The sequence below is a fragment of the Onychomys torridus genome, chromosome 8 (genome assembly GCF_903995425.1).
Source record: "Onychomys torridus chromosome 8, mOncTor1.1, whole genome shotgun sequence".
In the NCBI taxonomy this organism is placed as follows: domain Eukaryota; kingdom Metazoa; phylum Chordata; class Mammalia; order Rodentia; family Cricetidae; genus Onychomys; species Onychomys torridus.
In genome coordinates, this window is record NC_050450.1 from 90810434 (window position 1) to 90831260 (window position 20827).

Here is a 20827-nt window from a genome sequence, read left to right on the forward strand (position 1 = left end):
GTGCCACACAGCAGTTAGTTGGGGCGGGTATGGCTTGGCAGCTACTGAAGGCCTTGCACATACCTTAGTGGTGAGAGATGGGTAGCTCTTGTTGACCTTGCGCAGGCCGTCAAGCATTTTGGGTAGCTCTGAGGGGTTGACCGGCTCCACAGCAATCTTGATAACAGATGTGGTATTGAATTTCAAGGGTCGGAAAATCTGAGCCTGAGATCCAAAATACAGAAGAGTGAGGCCTCAGGGGTAGGCAAGAAGGCACAGGCCTAAGGGAGAAGCTGAAGTCTTGATTCCTCAGCCGAGAACCATGGTACAGCTGGGGCCCAATTTAAAGGACCATTTGCTCCAGGCATTTTGGCACAGCGCTGGGAAGAACAAGAAGCATGCCTCCTAATTCCTAGAACGTGGCAGGGTGAGGGCACATGCTAAGGCCGAGCCAAGAAGTAGCAGTGACTGTGGACTAGGACCTTTTGAGTTTCAAAGCTTGTTGGCTCATGTGGCTACGGTTCCCTGGGCCCTTCTAGCTCAGTGTGCTCCCTCTCAGAAACACTACCTCCTCATTGCCTCGGGGTTCAGTTATAGTCGCTGTCTTCACGATCGGCTGATCAACACCTTCAATCAGAACCCAGTTACCAGCAGGAACACGGTTCACCTCAATGTGGTACCTGGAGGAACATCCAATAAACGAGCATAGAACTTAACCAGAGCATTCACTCCATAAAAATGTACCAAGCATCTGCTACACACCAGGCGCAGAGCCAGGAGCAGAGGTGAGTAACACAGATCCACTCTAGCGGGGAGAGATGTGATGAACAATCACAGAAAGAAGCACACAGGACAAGTGCTATGCAGCGTATAGTGTATGAGGATGTAATGGGAAAGCTTAATTCTCAGTGGAGACTCCTGGCAAAATGCCACTGCCTGGTGGATCTCTGTGCATTAGAGGATAGCCTGGTCTACACAGTGAGTTCCAGAAAAGCCAGGGCTACATTAGTGAGACCCTGTATCACAAAACAAAAAATAAAAATAAATAAAAATAGCTATCGCCTAAGATTTATGCAATGTAAGGGCCTGCCAAAACATAGATCCTTTCATTCCTGAGCTCTTCAATTTTCTTCTGCCTTCCAGAGAGAAGGGTGGATTTGGAGAAGGGAAAGGGGCCATCGCTGAGGCACAGCAGCCACACTACCAGCAGGATTGCTCGGGTTCTGCTTGTTACCTGAGAGACAAACCGCCCAGAAGCCCAAGCTAAGTCTGATTCAACAGACAGGGATGCTCCAGGGACTCAGGCAAAGAACAGACAGTGGACATCCAGAAACAACTGCTTTTGGGAAGAAAGCTGGAGCAGTAAGTTAAGGGACGGAGAAGGGATGAAAAGCGGGTAAGAGGAGAGGTGACCCAGCAGCTGAGAGCACTGGCTGCTCTTCCATAGGACCTCAGTTTGATTCCCAGCACCTACATGGAGGCTCACAACTGTCTATAACTCCTGTTCCAGGGGATCCAAAGGCCTCTTATGGCCTCCTTGGGCACCAAGCATGTAGATGGTGCACAGACATACATGTAGGCAAAACACTCATACACATTAAAAATGAAAGAAAGAGTAAAAATAGAAATCCTACTCAAAAAAGCTTCACTCCAGACACCCAAAACTCAAAAGGAAAGCTTCAGACATTCCAATAGGAGTCACCCTTCAGCCCTGGCAACTTTAAGATCTAGATGTCCATAGATCTGCCAGGAGGAGGGTTGTGGAATATTCCTTACACTGTGTGAATATATGTCATTGTGACAGGTTTAATAAAGAAGCTGACTGTTCTATGGCTAGGCAGGATAAGGTTAGGTGGGAGAACCAGACTAAGAGAATGCTGGGAGAAGAAGGGCAGTCTCAGGATTGCAAGGAGGGACATCTCACTCTGTACTTTACCAACCAGGGAGCTGAGTTTCCTAAGACTCCTCTGAACACCTTGTGACAGTCCCAGAATAGAAGCCTACATGTGTCCTTGTAGGCTCTGGTCAAGAGTAGAGTACCTGGCGACGGAGATCCAAAGGCGGCCCACAGTACATATCTGGGAATCTTCCTCATCTTCCAGAGTGTAGTTCTCCCCCAGGACCTTCACAGGCTGTCCAGCATGGATGGTGCCGCTCAGCACCCGGCCAAAGGCATGGAACTGAACTCCATCATCTGTGCTGTACATCTTAGTAGTGTGACACATCAGGGGACCCTGACAGAAGAGACAGAGGACAGCTCTAACCACACACAGCCTGAAGGTAGTGCACTTCCCGACAGTAGCTGTGAGGAGAAAGGCCAGATGAAGGAGGATATGGACTCCTGGAAAAATTCCAAACTGTTTTACCCCTCCCTCTGTGAAGGGCATACAGGAGACTCAGACACAACAAAAACACAAATGAGACAACCAAGCCAGACAGGTGGTACAGGCTGGCAATCCCAGCAGAAGGGAGGCTGAGGCATGAGGGCTCCCAAGAGTGTAATGCCAGTCTAAAGTAGAGTGAAAACCTATGTCACAACCATGCTCCCGGCCAGGAGGTGGAGGAAAAGGGAAAAAGAAATGTTCCCTTACATCTGGGTCACAGTCACTCATGGCCTCGCCAAGGTCAGAGTCCACACCGCCAGTGTAGGTATGCTCAATCTTGGGTTTGGCGCCCACTTTTGGAGATGGAATGTGCTGTACACACATGTCCACAAAGCCTACGGAGGGAAAAGAGGAAGCCATTACTGCCACACATTCTTACAGGGGAAGAGGACAGGAAGTATGAATTCAACATGGAAGTTAACACTTCTGGGGAAGTTAGTTCCTATGAGGAGAACCACACACTTTTGGAGTCACACTGATGTCACGGAAATTTAAGATTTCAGTGGGACATAATTCTTTAAAATCCAGCTGACAAAAGTTTAAAGACTCAAACAATCCATGGCCACAGAGATCCATGCTTTTACCGAACCCAAGTATTTACTGAGTGCTGACACTGAGCCAGGTAAGTTTCCCTTATTCCTGTTTACTTAGGACAGGCCTCAGCTGATTAGCCCACCCTTTGAGAAACACTGCATGTAAGTTACTGTTTCCCTAAGAGATTAATAAGCCACGAAACAGACTGCTCATTTGGACACTGGGATTGGTAAAATCTGTTTTCTTCTTCAGTCTGAAGATCAAACCCAGAAGTCTACCAATGAGCTAGTCCTAGTTCCAAGTGCACCTGCTTCAACGGGTGTCCAATATCTCTGGACTGATAGCCAGCCCAGAGCTATTATCATCTTTAAAGATTCAGACACCTAATTCCCATCAGACTTAGAACCAATGGTTGCTGAGGACCTCTGCCTTGTCCCTCTATTACTCATACTTTGAGGTCAGTTCTCACTCTATAATCCCCCTGGTCTGGAATTCCCTGTGCAGACTTGGCTGAGATCTGCCTCCCGAGTACTGGCTAAGACATGCACCATTATGCCGTTTCACAGTTTTTTGGTTTTTTTTTTTAAATAACTTATTTAACTTTTATTTTACGTGCGTTGGTATGAAGGTGTCAGATCCCCTGGAACTGGAGTTAGAGGCAGTTGTGAGTTGCTGTGTGGGTGCTAGCAGCCAGTGCTCTTAACCGCTGAGCCATCTCTCCAGCCCCATTCACAGCACTTTGCTCTGTAACTCAGGCTGCCTGGAAAGTGCTATGTAGCCCATGCTGGTCTCAAACCCATGACAATCTTGCATTAGTCTACCAGGTGCTGAGATTACAGGTGTGAGCCACCATTCTGGGCACTTGTTCTTATTTACAGACAAAAATCAGCCACAGAAGAAATAGGAAGTCTTCCCTGGTCCCCTCTGAATCAAACTCAGGTCTTGGCAGGTGTGGTGGTGCATGTCTTTGATTTCAGTAGTTGGGAGGCAGAGGCAGGCGGATCTGTGGGTTTGAGGCCAGCCTGGTTTATACAGTGAGTTCCAGGACAGCCAGCCCTGGACAGCGAGAGCCTGGCTTCAAACACACAGAAGTAACCTCAGCTAGCTCAGCAGATGGAAGGGTTGAATCCGAGCCCGTTAGGACGATAAGAAATGCCCCCACAGGCTCCCGTTGGAACTCTTGGTCTCCAGGTGGGGGTACTACTGTTTGGGGAGGCTGCAGAATCTTGAAGAGGTGGGCCTAGCTGGAAGAAGTAGGTAACTGAGAAACATGCTTTGAGTTACAACCTGGCTCTGCTTTCTGGTCTGTGAAGATGTAAGGAGGCCTGGCTTCCACTTTCATCATGTGAACCCCCCCCCCCCCATGCCTTACACTCCACGATACTGCACCCTATTAAAGCACAAGCCCAAACCAGCCGTTCCTGTCAGGTGTCTGTCACTGTGATGGTGAAAAGCAAACATCTCATGAGGCCTCACCTGTGCCTTCCCCTGCTACTCCACATCCTTGGGCATCCACTTCGCTGCCTGACCCCAGTAAACCCACCAGAGCCCATGGCCTGCCGCCCATCTCCTCCACCTGCAGGGCCCTCTTGATAGGGGAGTCGAATCCCTTTTTCCAACATAAGAAACAGCTACATGAGAAAGCCTGCGGTAGTTAGTTCACACGCCCTCACAACTCCTCTGTCTGTAGGGGAGCTTCCAAGGCAAGCCGTGGGAGAACACAAGAGGCTGCTGTTGTTGTGTGTTTTCTGAGGCATCATGTGGCACAGAGTGTCCTGTGAACTCCTGATCTAACTGCCAAGTTGTAGGAGTGCAGGTGTGAACCATGACTGCCAGATGAGGAGAGTAATGTCAAGGGCCTTGAGCTATTTATTACCTGTGAACTCGCCAAAGAACTTTTTGCAGACCAGCCTGAGCAGAGGGCGGATGTTCAGCTTTAGCTCCTCCTTGGTAAGGTGGATGCCAAGTTCGTCCAGGGTCCTTGGCAGGCTAGTGTCCACATCACCCACCACCTGTGAGACAGAAGGCACTGGATGAGCTCTGTAATGACAGTCCTAGTGAGGCATTACACACACAGTGAGTGAGGGAAAGCCAAAGAGAACTCTCATGAGCAGTCTTCTGTAGGGAGAGCACTTGGCAAGAACAGTTTGATTTGGAGGAGTGAGTCTAGGCTGCCTAGCCCTCAGGACTGAAGCTCATCTGGTTAAGTCTCCACATCCCCCACAAACTAAGCATTCAACTTGACTGCCGTCAGTGCTGCCCCCTGGTGTCTGACAAGCAGCATCAAGCCCACTCAAGAATCTCTTACTCCTCCTACTTAAAGACTGCCCAGAGTTAGAGGCTCATACTGGAAGGAACCAAAAAAGGCCACCTGTCAGGACAGGGCCAAACTAAATCATCCTCTGCAGACTCAAGGTCTCTCTATGGAGGCAGATTCTGTAAATTTCTTTTATTAATCCATTCCAGCCTGACACAAGATACTAAGTGTTTTTTTAGCACAGATAAATTTTAGTCATTATTTTAATCTACTACTGTTTTTCTCTTTCGTGGGTAGAAATGGCCACACACATTGTGTGCATGTTATCGTACGTATGTGTGTCTGCTGGACACAGCACTGATTAAACACCTCCATATTTTATTACTGTCTTGGAAGACAGTTTTTTGTTCGTTTGTTCGAGATAGGGTTTCTCTGTATAATAGTCCTGGCTATCCTGGAACTCACTCTCTAGACCAGGCTGGTTTTGAACTCACAGAGATCCACCTGCCTCTGCTTCCTGAGTGCTGGAATTAAAGGTGTGTGCCACCACTGCATGGCTCAAAGATTTTTAATAAACAGTTGATGATGGGCTGGGAAATGGGTAAAATGCAAGCTGTGCAGGCATGAGGACCTGAGCTGGGATCAATACCCACATAAAAAGCTGGGCATGCCTACATCTAATCCCAGCACTGAGAGGTGGAGACAGGGATTGTAGAGGCTCACTGGCCAAGCAGTTCATCAACTGGTGAGCTCCAGATTTAGTGAATGACCCTGTCTCAAAAAACTAGGTCAGCTGCTAAAAAGGAAGACACCTGACACCAACCTTTGGCCTAAGCACATGCATACACAAGCAGCAGCAGCTGCCCATGAACATGCACCCCACACAGAGACCCCTGCGACCCGTCAACACAAACGAAAAACAAACAAGTGATGACCTAGCAGATTTAAAGCAGACTTGAAGCAGGTGGCCCAACACTCACCTGAGCAAGGATCTTATAAAGAGGCTCCAAGATAAACTCCACAAAGCTCCTCTGGGAGCTGCTGGTTGGAGCCTTTTTTGTGAACTTTCTCCTAAAGAGAAAAAGAAGTGTGAATGACCAAGGAGGGAGAATATGAGTTATCCCAAGGATACATTGCCTAAATTCTGCATCTGACTAGAAGCCAAGCAGATGGAGGACTCTGAGATCACAGTTTCCAAACGGATTCCTGAGAGGACTCATGGCTATGGCTGTCCTGAACATCTGACCTGGCCTTGAAGACCTAGGGAGCTGGGGGGGGGGGGGGGCCTTCCTCCACTACAGCTCATGATGCCAAGCATTCAGAATTGCAGAGAGATGGTGGGTGGTTCATGCATAATATAAAAGTAGATTTTAGCCTCAGAAACTCATGTCATTACCAGGAAAACAAATCACCAGTCCACAAGAGTAACGCCCCACATGACACTTACGTTTTGGGATTGAAGTAGATGTCACCCCAGAGTCTTTTAGCAAATTCCTGGTAATTAATGTCACCTATAGAAAAAGGCATACAATTATAATTTTCCTGGAACAGTGTAGTGCAAAATTCTGTTTTAGGTGCTGCATGTCGTTAAAGCGCCCTCCTTCCAAGGTCCAGACACTCTTTTTTTTTTTTTTTTTTTTTAAAGATTTATTTATTTATTATGTATATGGTGTTCTGCCTATGTGTCAGATCTCATTACAGATGGATGTGAGCCACCATGTGGTTGCTGGGAATTGAACTCATGACCTCTGGAAGAGCAGCTGGTGCTCTTAACCACTGAGACATCTCTCCAGTCTCCAATACTCCTTCTAATCAGGTAGCCAGACACTGAGGCACAGAGGGGTACAGGACTGGTCCACAGAGGACAAGGCTGCAACAGAGGCATCTTCCCAAGTGCAAGGGTCCTGGGCCTAGGAGCATGGCCTGTGTCCTGAGTGACATCTACAGCCCTGTCTGCAGTAACACACATCTACCCATGTGCCATCTAGCTGCAGTGTCAACATGAGGTGCCACTGAATGGAGCCCTAATTCCCGGGAAAAATATTATTTTTAAAGGAAAAGTCTCACTGGGTAACCCTGTCTGGCCTGGAACTCACATGTAGACCAGGCTGTCCCCAAACTCAGAGATCTGCCTACCCTTACCTCTTCAGCATACCCTACTGACATGCAACACAACTACCTGCCTCATCTTTTACCAATTAGTATTTTCAGTTTAACTGCAATGTGAAATTCGATCAGACTGAAGCAAGCAGCCATGGCTTTTAAAATTCCTGCACTTCTGAGTCTGGAGTGGGGAATATAACGCAGCAACAGAGTGCTTGCCTAGCACGTATGAGCCCCTAATTAGGGTTCATCCCTAGTTTTACAAAACAACAAAATCCTTTGAGTACAGAGAAGCATTCAGTTAGAGAACTGAGAACACCAGCTTCTAGATAGATCTATTCTGATGTCAGGCTGTCCCTTTACCTCAGACAGCAAAGGAAACACACTCTCCTTTCTCAAAGGCCACATTTCCTCCAGACTTTTCTTTCTCATTGCAGCTACTGCTGTATTTCAAACGAGGGCCAAACCCACTTCTCCCCTTCTGCCAGTGATGAAGTTCTCCTTCCTACTCTTCAGACATTGTATTTTTCATTTTAACTTTTGAAAAAGAGTCTCATGTAGCCCAGGCTGGCTTGAACTCACTAGGTAGCCCAGGATGACCTTGAACTTTGGATCCTCCTGCCTCTTCTCCCAAGTGCTGAGGCATGTGTGTACTACCATGTCTGGTTTTACTGAGGATCGAATCCAGGCCTCCTGCATGCCGTATACTCTGCCAACTGAGTCCCCATCCCTGCTCCTTCTTTCCTACTTTCCCAATATCCAAACTTCCCCTCCCCCACGAATCACTCCACCTGGCCATGCCCTTTACAGCTCTCTGTACCACAGTGTGGTACAATCACCATGGGACTGAACTTGGAGCGCAGGAGCCTAAATCCAGGGCCTCATGCTTGCCAGGCAAGTGGTCTACCACTAAACTACCCTCTCAGCTTCAACGGCTTCTTAAATAGTTGTAAGAAGACTATGCATTGTGATGCAGGTTTGTAATCTTTTTCAGCAGACTGAGACAGGAGGATTCCAAGTTTAAGGTCAGGGCAGGAAACCTAGTAAGACCCTATCTCCCAAATTCTCAACAGCTATAGTAAAGGACCTACCATTTCAAGATTTAATACATGCTTAATCAAAGAGTGAGCAGATATCCTTCCTATTCCTCCTTTCCAATCTCAGAGAACAATAATCCATATTCATAATCCTGCTTCTGAATACTGACAAAATACCCAACAGGAATTGCTTCTTGAATGCCCTGTCTTTCACCAGCTCTGCAAACACCACCAGAATCTTTAATAGCTCCTAAATGCCAACAGAAGCAAGTACCTGGAATCTCAAGCCCTCCTCCATCAGGCCCCAATATTAATCTGTCTGTTTTTGCTATGTAAGCACCCTACCAATGACATATACACTCAACTTTTGTGTTTTTTTGAGAAAGGGTCTCATGTCGCTTAGACTGACCTTGAACTCACAATCCTCTTGCCTTCCTTGGTTGCTGGTATGGCAGGTGTAGAGCACCACACCTGAAAATGGTCTTCCAGTAGTTTCCAAAAGACCCCTTGGTGGCACAGTGCACCGTTGCCTCCACTGGCCCTCTTCCAATCCTGTAAGCCTGACGTGCTTGGCTCTCTACTGTCTTTTCCTGTAGCCTGTCCTACTGGAAGGTCACAGGCACTGCCCCCCCTCCTTCCTTCAGCTACCCCTAACAACAGTGACTCAGCATCTAGCTTCCACTCCAACCTTATGGTGTTGTTCGCCATGGCGGGATTCTGACTCCTCACTGGAGGAAATGCCTAGAAGTCGGGCTTATTCACTCTATCTTCTCACCCACCATGCCTTGTGGTGCTCCACTGACAATATACCGCCAACAGATTCCAGGGTCCCAACTCCAGCAGAAAGTTCTGATATACATCACATATGAAAAGTGAGGGCCTAGGAGCCCATGATCTTGAATATTCCCCTCGGAGCAGCCTTTCCACACGTTCCTATGTGGCTTTCCTAACACTGTTGGGATTCCACGAGCGCCCGGGGCCGGAGGATGAGTAACTGCTGTGGAACCACCTCAGTATACTGTAAATACGTATTACTCTCATTCGTTCATGAGGAGCTGCCTGGCCTATAGCTGGGCAGGAAGTGCCTGGGTAGGAGAGCCAGACTAGGAGGATGCTGGGAAAAGGAAGGTCAGTCTTGGGAGTCGCCAGCCAGACACAGAGGAAAGCAGGACGTGTATGATATAGGTATCCATGAGTTGAGTCATGCAGTAGAAATTATATAAGAAACATGGGTTAATTTAAGTTGTAAGAACTAATTAGTAACAAGCCTAAACTATCAGCTGAATATTTATAAATAATATTAAGCCTCTGATTTGGGAGCCGCTGGCAGGACAGAGCTGATCAGCTGTCCTAACAAAAAAACTCTTGCCTACAAATGGCGCCAATGTGGGGCACCTACATCCACATAAACCCTGAGAGAGCTTAGGAAACAGTTCTAGACACAGAAACGGAACCAGGCACAGCTTCCTAGTCTCATGTCTCACTCCAGCCTCAATGCAGACACCTCTTCTCCCAGCTGCTGCCTTGGGACTGGAGCCGCCAGCCTGACCCTGACAGCACGCCATGAGCTAAGCTGCTTGGTGGGTTTCCAGTCTCTCACACAGGCCGTGGTTATAGAGGCGTCTCCTGGAAGCTGCCTGCAGGAAGATCCAGCTGCCATACACTACCAGCATACACTAAGCTAAGCCACACCTGGCAGCAGCTGACATACCAGTTTAAGGTTTGGCTGACATACCAGATTTAAGATTGGTTTCATACGATCAAAAAACAATACAGATGCTTGGTAAAAACAGATCCAGACAGAAAAAAGCCTCTAAACGTGTTATGGTGTGTTTAAATATATACATAGGAGTGGGACAAGAATCAAAGAGTATATATAGTCATAGATGAAAAAGTTAAAGTTTTAAAATAATCAAGTCCTTAAAAAGAGAGTAAAGTAATATAAAAAAAGCTACATAAATATGGGAAATACAGAGTCTAGATCCTATATGTTATTGTGTTGTCTTTAAATTTTTTGACTGCTAAGAGACATTGGACTATAAAAGCTGCAAGATTAAACCAACCTATATATTTTAAAAATATCTTGACTTCAAAATTTAAGTCAAAAGGTGTTTCACATTTCCATAGGAAATGAAAATCCGTGGATTCATTCCAAGTTAAAAAAGAAAAAAAAAATCAGGTTTAATTGGAAAAGAACCCCTGAAATCCTGGCTACAGACATTACCTTTAAAAGTTTATGTGTTTTTAGAACAAGAGGACCAAACACCAATGAAAACAGATGGCCCATGTGATCCAATGTTTCAAAATGTCTGTTACAGTCTCCTCAAAATTCTACATCCAAAACAGCTTCAAGGCAGCTGGCTGAGACAACTTCCCAGACTACTCCAGCTGGAACTTCATTTTTATTCTAATTTTCTCAACGTTCTCCCAAAGATACCAGCACCCCCAGACAACAAAAAGTAGTCTAGAGAACAATACCCATATTCCCAAAATGTTGGTTATGGATATTTGTTATCATTTAAGGGAGGTTGGTTACAAGTTGGTATTGGTAATGGTCAGAAAAAAAGCTGAACAAAGGAAGTTAGATTCAGGGATCCTGTCAGTAGAGTATGAGACCCTTTATCTCAACGATGTGGGTTCAAGCTCCAAGTTGGGTGCCAGGTGAAGCATTGATATCTAACTATTATTTATCAATAAAAAGTTGGGACTCAGATATAGGGGTAAGAACCTGAATGATCAGGGAAGCAGAGAAGCAACCAGTGACCTCCATTCTCTTCCACTCCTCAATCCAAAAGGGCTGAGAGCCTCTTTCAGCCTCACCTTACCACGTCCTGTCTCCTATCTCTCCTCAGTCCTTAAAGACCTCTATGACTAATTTTAGTCATCTAGTGGCTACCTCTGCCCTCTGACTCAAAGCAAACTTTGTTAGAATGTGATCAAGACATCACATCAACAAGTAACCATTTCTCACAAGGCTCACAGGGCCTTCTGCAAATAAGAAATTATGACATCTCAGCCAGCTATGGTGAGGTACAAGTTTGAGGCCTGCCTGTAAAACATGCTGAGTTCCAGGTCAACCTGGAATACAAAGTGAAACTAAAGAAAAAACAAAAAACAAAAAACCCACAAAAACATAAAAAAACTTAAGCATGTCTACCTTATGATTCAAGAAACCTTTGATTCTGCTTTTCATGCTGATTGATACAAAGGACATTGAAACACACAAACTTCTCTGGAATTCTGCTCATTTCAGTTTTATCCATTGTCCCTCTACCCATTCAGCCATACATCCATTTATTTATTTAGGTGCTAGGAATAAAGCCCAGACCCTCTTGCACACTTAGGACATACTACCTCAGGTTCCATGCTTAGTTCCATCCACCATGGTTTGTTTACAATTGAAAAATAACCAACAGCACTGTCTAATAGCAATAATGTGCTCACAGTTCCAATGATGAGTTGAAAAGCAGAAGATGTCTGTATATAATACTGTTTTGTTTGTTGTTTTTTGGTTTTTTTGAGACAGGGTCTCTGTATAGCTTTGGAGCCTGTCCTAGACTAGCTCTGTAGACCAGGCTGGCCTCGAACTCACAGAGATCCACCTGCCTCTGCCTCCCAAGTGCTGGGATTACAGGCGTTTGCCACTACCGCCCGGCTTGTAATACTGTTTTAAAAAGATTTATTTTTATAGTATGTGTATGAGTGTTTGTCTGCAAGTATATATGTGCACATATGTATATGCAGTGCCCATGAAGGCCAGAAGAGGGCATTATATTCCCTGTAACTGGATTTACAGAGAGTTGTCAAGAGAGTGCTAAGAACTCCACCCAGGACCCAGCCAGTGCTCTTAACTGCCCAGCCCTGTATACAGTATCTCCTTCATGAATGACAGTAAACAGCAAAGCAGGGACCGTAACAAAATTGTAACAATGGTTATGGCAAAAAAGTCATAGGCAAAGCAGGGTGGTGGTGGTGCACATCTTTAATCCTAGCACTCGGGAGGCAGAAGCAGGGGGATCTCAGTGAGTTCAAGGCCAGCCTGGTCTACAGAGTGAGCTCCAGGACAGCCAGGACTGTTTCACAGAGAAACTCTGTCTTGAAAAAAACCAAAAAAAAAAAAAAAAAAAAAAAAAAAAAAGTCACAGGCAAATCTGTCTATCTAATCTATAATCTATCTACTCTATCTAATCTATCCTCAGCATATAGTAAATGTTTGCCTAGCTTTTGAATTCAATTCTAGGCACTGCAAAAAGAAAACAAAAAAACCAAACCCAAACAGCACAAGAGAAAAAAAGCACCAAGAACAGAAGCAGTCCCGCAAAAGACAAGCGAGAAGAGCTGTGGCGGACTACTGTCCACTAGGTGTGGTTTTTTCTTCTTTTTTTTTTAAATCTAGTTTTTGTGGTTTTTTTCTTTAATCTTAAAAAATATTTATTTAAATATTTAATATGTATGAGTGCTCTATCTGCATGTATACCTTAATGCCAGAAGACAGCACCAGATCTCATTACAGGTGGTTGTGAGGCACCATGTGGTTGCTGGGAATTGAACTCAGGACCTCTGACAGAGTGGCCAGTGCTCTTAACCTCTGAGTCATCTCTCCAGACCCATCTATCAGTTTTGAGACCTCTGACATGGCTCATCTCCCCAGCTCTAACATCAGGGTAACAACAACCCTCTATAGAAATCTCACATTGACACACAGGACTCTCACAGCTCCTACGGGAATGAGAGTTAATCAGTGAGGCAGAGATGGAAGCCAGAGAGTCCACTGGGTAGGGAAACTGGTCCCAGGGATATGGTGTTGAGGCTCTGCAAATCCAATATGCGTCCTCAATGAGGCCTATCACATTTCTATGTGCCTGGAGCTATCTGGAAAGCTAGTAAGCAGCACCAGCAGGGAAAGTCTGACCACCCTGGAGAAGAGCTAACAGTGCTTTGTGGGCACAGGTAATTCCTCCTCTACAAATCTCTAGGAGGTCTCACTCTAGGAGGGATGTTTATTTCTAAAATGAGCTCTTTTTCAGACAGGGTATTCCTGGGTAGCCCTGGCTGGCCATAAACTCAGAGATCTGTCTGCCTTTCCTTCTGAGTGCTGGGATTCAAGGCTGGCCCCATCACACCTGTTTTCTTCCTAATTATTCAAACCTGTTGTTAGAGAGCGGGTGGAAAGGTGGCTCAGTTGCACAGAGATCACTCGTCTTGTAGAGGACCTGGGTTGAGTTACCAGAACCCACATAAGACGGCTCACACCGTCTTCTGGTCGCAAGGGATCTAACCTAAACACGGCCCGCCCCATCTTAAAAGGAGGCTGGAAAGATGGTCCAGAAGTTGAGAACAATTGATCTTCCAGATGATCCAAGCAGGCTCCCAGCACCCACATGGCAGCTCACAACCATCTGTAACTCCAGTTCCACATGGGATCCCAACACTCTCTTCTGGCCTCTGTGGGCACTGCATACACGTTACACACACACACACACACACACACACACACACACACACACACACACACAAATAAAAATAAAATAAAAAATATCGTCTAGAAACAAGTTAGCCTGAAGAAAAGATGAGGCCAAAAGGAGCCCCAATATGACAATAACAAGTGATGAAGTACCCCCCCCCACCCAGCACAGGGTATGACAAGAAGCCAATTTCTGAGCCATTCTGCAGGACAGGGGACATACAAGTGGGGAGCTGGTGAGACGGCAGCAGGCAGAGCTTACCAAAGGTGTCAGCATAGATCTTGGCAAAGGAGCCCAGTGTGAAGCAGATGCTGTACTGGGAGCTGGAGAAGCAGACGTTGCCCAGGAGCGGGGAAAGGATCAGGTTCTCATCGGTGGAGTACATGCTGAAACAGAGACTGCTGTGAGCCAGGGCCAGGCTTCGAGGTAGCCCCGACGCCAGACTCTGCTGCATCACTAACATGCTGCCAAAAAGGAAGGGCGGTAGCCCCCATCACAGTCTTCATTCTGCAGTCTCAGGAGGTGCTGCGTGAGATTCTTAAATTTGCCAAAAGCCTGGTCAAGAACGTGACATGATGAGGCTGTTGCCTTATCCCCAGTAACAAGCTAATGTTCCAGAGCTGGGACATCCTGCAGTCTTAAAAAAGCTAACCACACAGGACAGACTGGGGGAAACCTGCAGGATAGATAAAAACCTCAGAACAAATGAAGCTAATGTGATCACAGGGATACATTTCGGAGACCTCTCAATTCCAATACAGATGGTCATATAAAGGGATGGGTCATGCTTGCCTAGCACTCTCAAGGCCCTGGGTTTGAGCCCCAGCACCCATTAAACTAGTGACAGCTTAGCCTTTTATCCCAGCCCTCGAGGTGTGGGGGAGATAAGAAGTTCAAGGTCATCCTTGGCTCGGCAGGGAGTTCCAGGCAGGGACAGGACAGACAAGACACTGGGAAAGAGAGACTCAGCGTGTTGCTCCTTTCCACTGTCACGCTCTCCCTTCTGTTTGGCCTCGTTTCACAAATTCATGCTCAAACTTTCATCTCACTGTTTTGTAGAATGCAGAACCCAGGCACCCCACACAGTAGGCAAGTGTTCTAGGATGAAGCTAAACTCTAGCCCTAAACTTTTCAAACAACTTGAGAGCCATTCAGGAAGCCAGGAGTGGAGGTGTAGGCCTGTAATCCCAGCATTTGGGAGGCTGAGGCAGGAGGCTCAGGGGCTCAAGGAGAAAGATGGGCTGTGTTCTCGTGACGCACCTAGTACCATATCCTACAGCCAGACTGTGCTAACATGGGCCTCCAAGCAACTTAGATGTATAATTCTATGCCATCTCCCATATTTATCGATGTGAGCCTAAACCGTCCACCTTCTTATGAAGCTAATACATGCAGAATGCACAGCAATTTCTTCACTTACACGGGCCGTGTTAACAGTAAGACAGTGCAGGCCACACCACTCAGCAGCAGGTGCCATATGGTAAGGGAGCTACACCAACTAGCTACTTAATTTCTTTTAACATCCCCATAGGCAAGTCTCCATATACTTAGTTATAAATTTACTGACTCATTTAATTTCACCATGTGGGTGTATGGCATCTGTGTGCAGAGGTCAGAGAATACCTTTGTGGTGTCTGTTCCTCCTTCCATCTTTACCTGGGTTCTGGGGACTGAATACAGGTAGTTAGGCTTGTGCAAGTCCTTTATCTGCTCAGCCTTCTTTTTGTTTTTTGAGATAGTGTCTCATTCTGTAGCCCAGGTTGACCTCAAACTCATATCAATTCTCCTGCCTCAGCCTCCCAAGTACCAGGATTATAGGTGGGGACCATTATGCCCCTCTTATTTTTTTAATTAAATTTAATTAATTTATTTCGTGTATGTGGGTGTGCACACCCAGAGACCAGAGGTTGACATTGAGTGTCATTCTCTATTATTCTCCACTTGATTTTGAAATCAGGGTCTCTCACTGAACCTGGAGCTCATCAACTGGCCAGACTGGCAAGCCACGGGGTTTCCTGGTCACCACCTGACCATGCTGGGTCACTGGTGTGAGGTACCACCTTAGCTGGTTCCACGGATGTTAAGATCTAAACTCAGGTTTTCAAGAAGCAAGCACTTTACTCACTGAGCTGTCTCCCCAGCCCTAATTTGAGTTTCTGACACAGGGTCCCTCCCTCCATGTTACTCAGGCCAACCTAGAACTTGCTGTGTACTCCAAGCTAGCTTCAACTCCTAACCCTCCTGCCTTTGGCCTCTCAAGTGCTGGGACCAGTGTGGATGGGACCATCGGCATATGGCCCCAGTGTGGATGGGACCACCACACTGCATCTACTTTCTTCCTCTTTTTTTAAGAGAAGCAGAAATGAGCTTTGGGGGCTGAAGAGATGGCTCTTTCAGCAGGTAGAATAGCACACTGCTCTTGCACAGCACCAAGGCTGTTCCCCACTCAAATGGAGACTCACAACTCTCTGTAACTGTAGCCTAAGGAATCTAACACTTTTTTTTTTTTTTTTAACCTCTGTAGGCATCAGGCAAAATACTCAGATACCTAAATAAACAAATAAATGAGCTTTCATGACCTGCCCAACTTTACATGCTTGGTGTGTGGTAAAGGTGAGAGACTGCTTTAGAGTCTATTGATCACAAAACCAGAGATGTGTAAAACTGCATGGCTGCTTAAGACACTGAGCTGCTGAGGTTAGGCTTGGAGGCAGTCCTGTAGAGACCTGACATGTGCCATTAGATGTGACAGGCTCACCAACACATGCCAGAAGTCTTCAAGGGTAAAATTAAGATTTATATAAGCCAGACTCTCCTAAGGACAGGAAATCCACTCCCAGGTGTCTTATACCTTATTAATCCATTGACCTCATCCACAATGTGTCGAAGTTTGTAATAAGCATCTGTTGGAGGCAGCTTCAGCTCCAAGATCAGCCGGTCGATTTTGTTGATGCACACGGTGACTGCTAGCCTTTCCTGCACTGCATGCTTGATCAGCCGTTCTGTGTTCAGCATCACCTGAGAAACACAGGGCTCTGAAGGCGGAACTAAGAGCAGAGGGCACATCTCCAGCAGAGCCAAGGAGGACACTCTCAACACATTTAGTACAAGAGGGAAATTGGGGGGGTGGGGGGAGTTTAATGTCAGCTGGAAGCATCATCTTCGAGGCAGGTATGGGAATGTAAAAGGATACCTACCCAGCACGACTAAGAAGTAAGTAAACATGATGACAATGCCGAGACCCAGGCTCCTGAGCACTTAGAATGCTAGGAAGAACTTAATGGATTCAGAAGTACTAGGATGAATGATATATGTTCTGTCCCTGCCTCTCTTTTTCAGTGATCCTAAGGATTAAACCCAGAGTCTTGTATATTTGAGAAATGTTGCCTCTGAGCTACATCCCTAACTGTTTTAGTCTATTCTGAGACAGGGTGTCACTACATTGCTCAAGCTAGTCTCAAATTTGCCGTCTTCCTACCTGGGCCTCCAGAGTAGTTAGGATGACAGGGATGTGCCACATGCCTGGCTGAACAAGCCACTTTCTTGTTTGCTGTTACTATTATTTATTTCTTTGAGGTGGCAAGGTCTTGCTCAGTAGCCCCCCCAGCCTGCCTCAAACTTGTAGCAACCCCTATTTCCCATGTGCTGTGATCACAGACACACAAAGCTACACTCAGTTTGAAGAGGTGACATTTTCAACACCTGTGTGTAGATGAGTGATAGATGTGTGGGTGGGTATTTCCTAGCTGTGCTCAGTGAATGAGCCTGCAGGGGGAGCACTCCAGATCTTTGTTTCTAAAATAGTGGTCTCCACTACACAGGGAGCTAGAGCCCACTGGAGCAGTGGCTGGTTTAAAACTGGGGCAGGGGCAGTGTAAGAAAACAAACAAGTACTCGAAACATGATGAGGTAGGTCAAAAGGATCAAAGAGTCCATTACCCGGAACTCTGGCTAGTCAAATATGAGTCAACGAGACCATCAAGATGTATGAGGATATGCTGGGTGTGGTGATGTACACCTTTAACCCCAGTATTTGGGAGGCAGAAGCAGCAGATCTCTGTGAATTCATGGCCAGCCTGGTCCAGACAGTGAGCTCCAGACGAACCTGGGTTATGAAGTGAGATTTCTTTTTCTTTTTTTTTCTTGAGATAGGGTTTCTGTGTGTACTTCTTACTGTCCTGGAAGTCGCTCTGGACCAGGCTGGCTTTGAACTCAGAGAATTGCCTGCTTCTGCTGGGATTAGAGGCACGCACCACCCCTACCTGGCTCTTTTAAACTTTTAAAATTACATTTATTTATTTTTATGTATGGGGATGTTTTCATGTAATGGCATGGTATGGAGGTCAGAGGACAACTTTCAGGAGCTTCTACCATGTGTAGGTTCAAGACTGACCTCATGTCACCAGGCTTGGCAGCAAATGCCTTAACAACTGAGCCAGCCTGAGTATGATCTCATTGCTAGCATTTAGGCATCTGTACTGGCCTGCCCTTAGGGTCCTGAGAGGATGTACCTCAGCTGCAGCCACTAAGAGCATGTCCTGTGCACATTTGTTACATTTCGTATAAAGGCGGGCCTGTACACCTCCCGTCCGAGTGTCTCTCTCTCTTCCTCCCTCCTTTCTCTTTCCCTTCCTCATCCCCAGGGACCAGTCCCTGCCCGCTTCTCTTTCCCCTTCCCCTCAATAAACCTATGTGGGCCCTGTTGTATGGTGTGACTCTTTCCTGCCATTTTTTGTTTGTTTGTTTGTTTATTTGTTTTGGTTTTTCAGGACAGGGTTTCCCTGTGTAGCTTTGCACCTTTCCTGGAACTCGCTTTGGAGACCAGGCTGGCCTCAAATTCACAAAGATGCGCCTGGCTCTGCTTCCTGAGTGCTGGGATTAACGGTGTGCGCCACCACCGCCCAGCTTTCCTGCCATTTTTAAAATACAATACTCATCTCATTACACAAGAGAAAGAAAAAAAATGACTTGTAAATAGTTTTATGTAGCTGATGGGAGAAGACACATGAGAGAGTGTGTCTCTGGGTACAGAGACATCATAAAGAGGTGAGAGTAAGCTCCTTATACAATACAGAGCTTGAACTTTTAAATAAGGTTCCTCTGGCTCCCTCTGCTGGTATTACACTAGTGATCATATGAATAAAGTTAAGTGGCATTACCCAATTTTTCAGTTTAGAAATATAAAAGAATTTCAGCTCCAGTCTCTTAACTTTGAACATCACTTGTTTCCCTAAATTTAGAGCAACCCCGAGCCTTAATCACAGACTTTCATGTTCCCTGGCTCCTAGCTCACATGGCACTTTGAGTAATATGTAGGGGCACAGTAACAGGGGACTAGCTTCTAAGAGACCAGACTAACTTACCCCCTCAGCAGCATCAATGAAAAGGACCACTCCATCCGAGATGCGCAAGCCAGCTGTGACCTCATCAGAAAAATTCACATGTCCTGAAAAGTAAATACTCAGCCATCAGTCATCCCTTGGTAGCATGAGGCAGTTACCTTGCAGGATGACTGAGGAGCACTGCAAAGTCTGCGAACCCTAAATATTCCTCTTCCTTCCCACAGCAGCTGGCAGTGTATACATCCCTCCCACTAGAGTCCCGATGAAGGTTCCACAGAGAAGGTAAAGCAGCTGGCATTCCAGCTTAGTTTGACTGGCAATCAACAGAGTTCTGCAAGAGCCATGACTATCTGGAGGCAGGGAAAAGGCAAAGATGGCCCAGAGCACAGTGAACTGCCCCAAGAAAACAAGCCACAGACAAGGCGCAGCTAGGGGATGGGGTGGGCTTGGGAGTCGGGCCCTTGGGACCTGATGGTGCACTGAAGGAAAATTTGCCAAACCCCAAATTGCCCAGACATTAAACAAAAACAATTTTGTGTTAATTCAGCCCTTTCCATAAAAGAGCGAGCAGGCAGCAAGACTCACTGCACCCCTGCCCACTTCTGGAGAAGACTGAGCATGCTGGAGGCCTGGGGCATGTCCAACTCACTGTGATTTCAGCAGTGGTTATGCATGTGGCCTGACATAAACTGAAATCAGTAAACACAGAGGGTCCCCAAAATTTAAAATTCCATAGGAAAGTAAGAACGGAAGTGAAATCAAAGGCCAGGAGACCGTGTCAGATAGTCTGTCAAAGAAAAGGGAGTTCTTGAAAATGAAAACTCAACCAAGGTGAAGAGAATACACACTCCAGGATGCAGCACTCCATGCTGCTTTGGGGAATGGACACCAGCAGAGAAGGGACAAGGCAGTGACAGTACAGGGTCAGGGCTGTCCCACCTGGCGTGTCCATGATGTTGAAGAGGTAAGACTTCCCTTTGGTGTCCGGCAGCACCACTGTCACGGGAGTGCTCTTGATGCCAACACCTCTCTGAAATTCAGACAGCGGTCAAGACTTCTTCCCATGTCAGGGGAATTCACCCAGCTCTCGGGGTTTGTCAGCTGCTGGCTAATTACACTGATGTCTCTCCTTGTAGCAGACATTCTTTTTATTTAGGCCTCTGTGTGGCATGATCTTGTAGATGAAACACCCCCCCACACACACACACTTTGTTATTGTTGTTTTCAACAGTGCTAGGGATAAACTCAGAGCCTTATGCACGCTAAGCAAGAATTCTACCATAGAATTACATCTCCAGCTCCAAAGACAGTTTCCTTTTTGGAGGAGGGAGTATTAGAAATCAAACACAGAGGTCTCTTACATGCTGGCTGAGCAATATGCTCAGCTCTAAGTTTTTATTTTGAGACAGAATCTCACTAAGTTATTCAGGCTGGCCTCATCCTCACTCTGTCACCCCAGTAGGCTTTGAACTTCTTCTTTTTTTTTTGTTGTTGTTGTTTTTTTAAAAGATTTATTTATCTATTACGTATACAGTATTCTGTCTGCATGTGTCCCTCAAGCCAGAAGAGGGCACCAGATCTCATTACAAGTGGTTGTGAGCCACCATGTGGTTGCTGGGAATTGAACTCAGGACCTCTGGAAGAGCAGTCAGTGCTCTTAACCACTGAGCCTTCTCTCTAGCCCCTCCTTTTGGTTTTTTGAGACAGGGTCTCACTATGTTGCTCT

General features: G+C 46.3%; 1 protein-coding gene across 1 annotated transcript in view; it reads right to left on the reverse strand.

The window, feature by feature from the left end:
• The window catches only part of Eftud2 (elongation factor Tu GTP binding domain containing 2), a 43767-nt gene that overhangs the window by 7715 nt on the left and 15225 nt on the right, over positions 1-20827 (reverse strand). The window contains exons 8-18 of the mRNA XM_036196121.1: positions 20041-20131; positions 19123-19205; positions 16611-16777; positions 14021-14145; positions 6602-6665; positions 6135-6225; positions 4774-4909; positions 2571-2698; positions 2020-2213; positions 548-659; positions 64-204 (exon numbers count right to left, since the gene is read on the reverse strand). Of these exons, the coding sequence (XP_036052014.1) occupies positions 64-204; positions 548-659; positions 2020-2213; positions 2571-2698; positions 4774-4909; positions 6135-6225; positions 6602-6665; positions 14021-14145; positions 16611-16777; positions 19123-19205; positions 20041-20131 (1332 nt within the window). The remainder of the gene's footprint in view (positions 1-63; positions 205-547; positions 660-2019; positions 2214-2570; positions 2699-4773; positions 4910-6134; positions 6226-6601; positions 6666-14020; positions 14146-16610; positions 16778-19122; positions 19206-20040; positions 20132-20827) is intronic.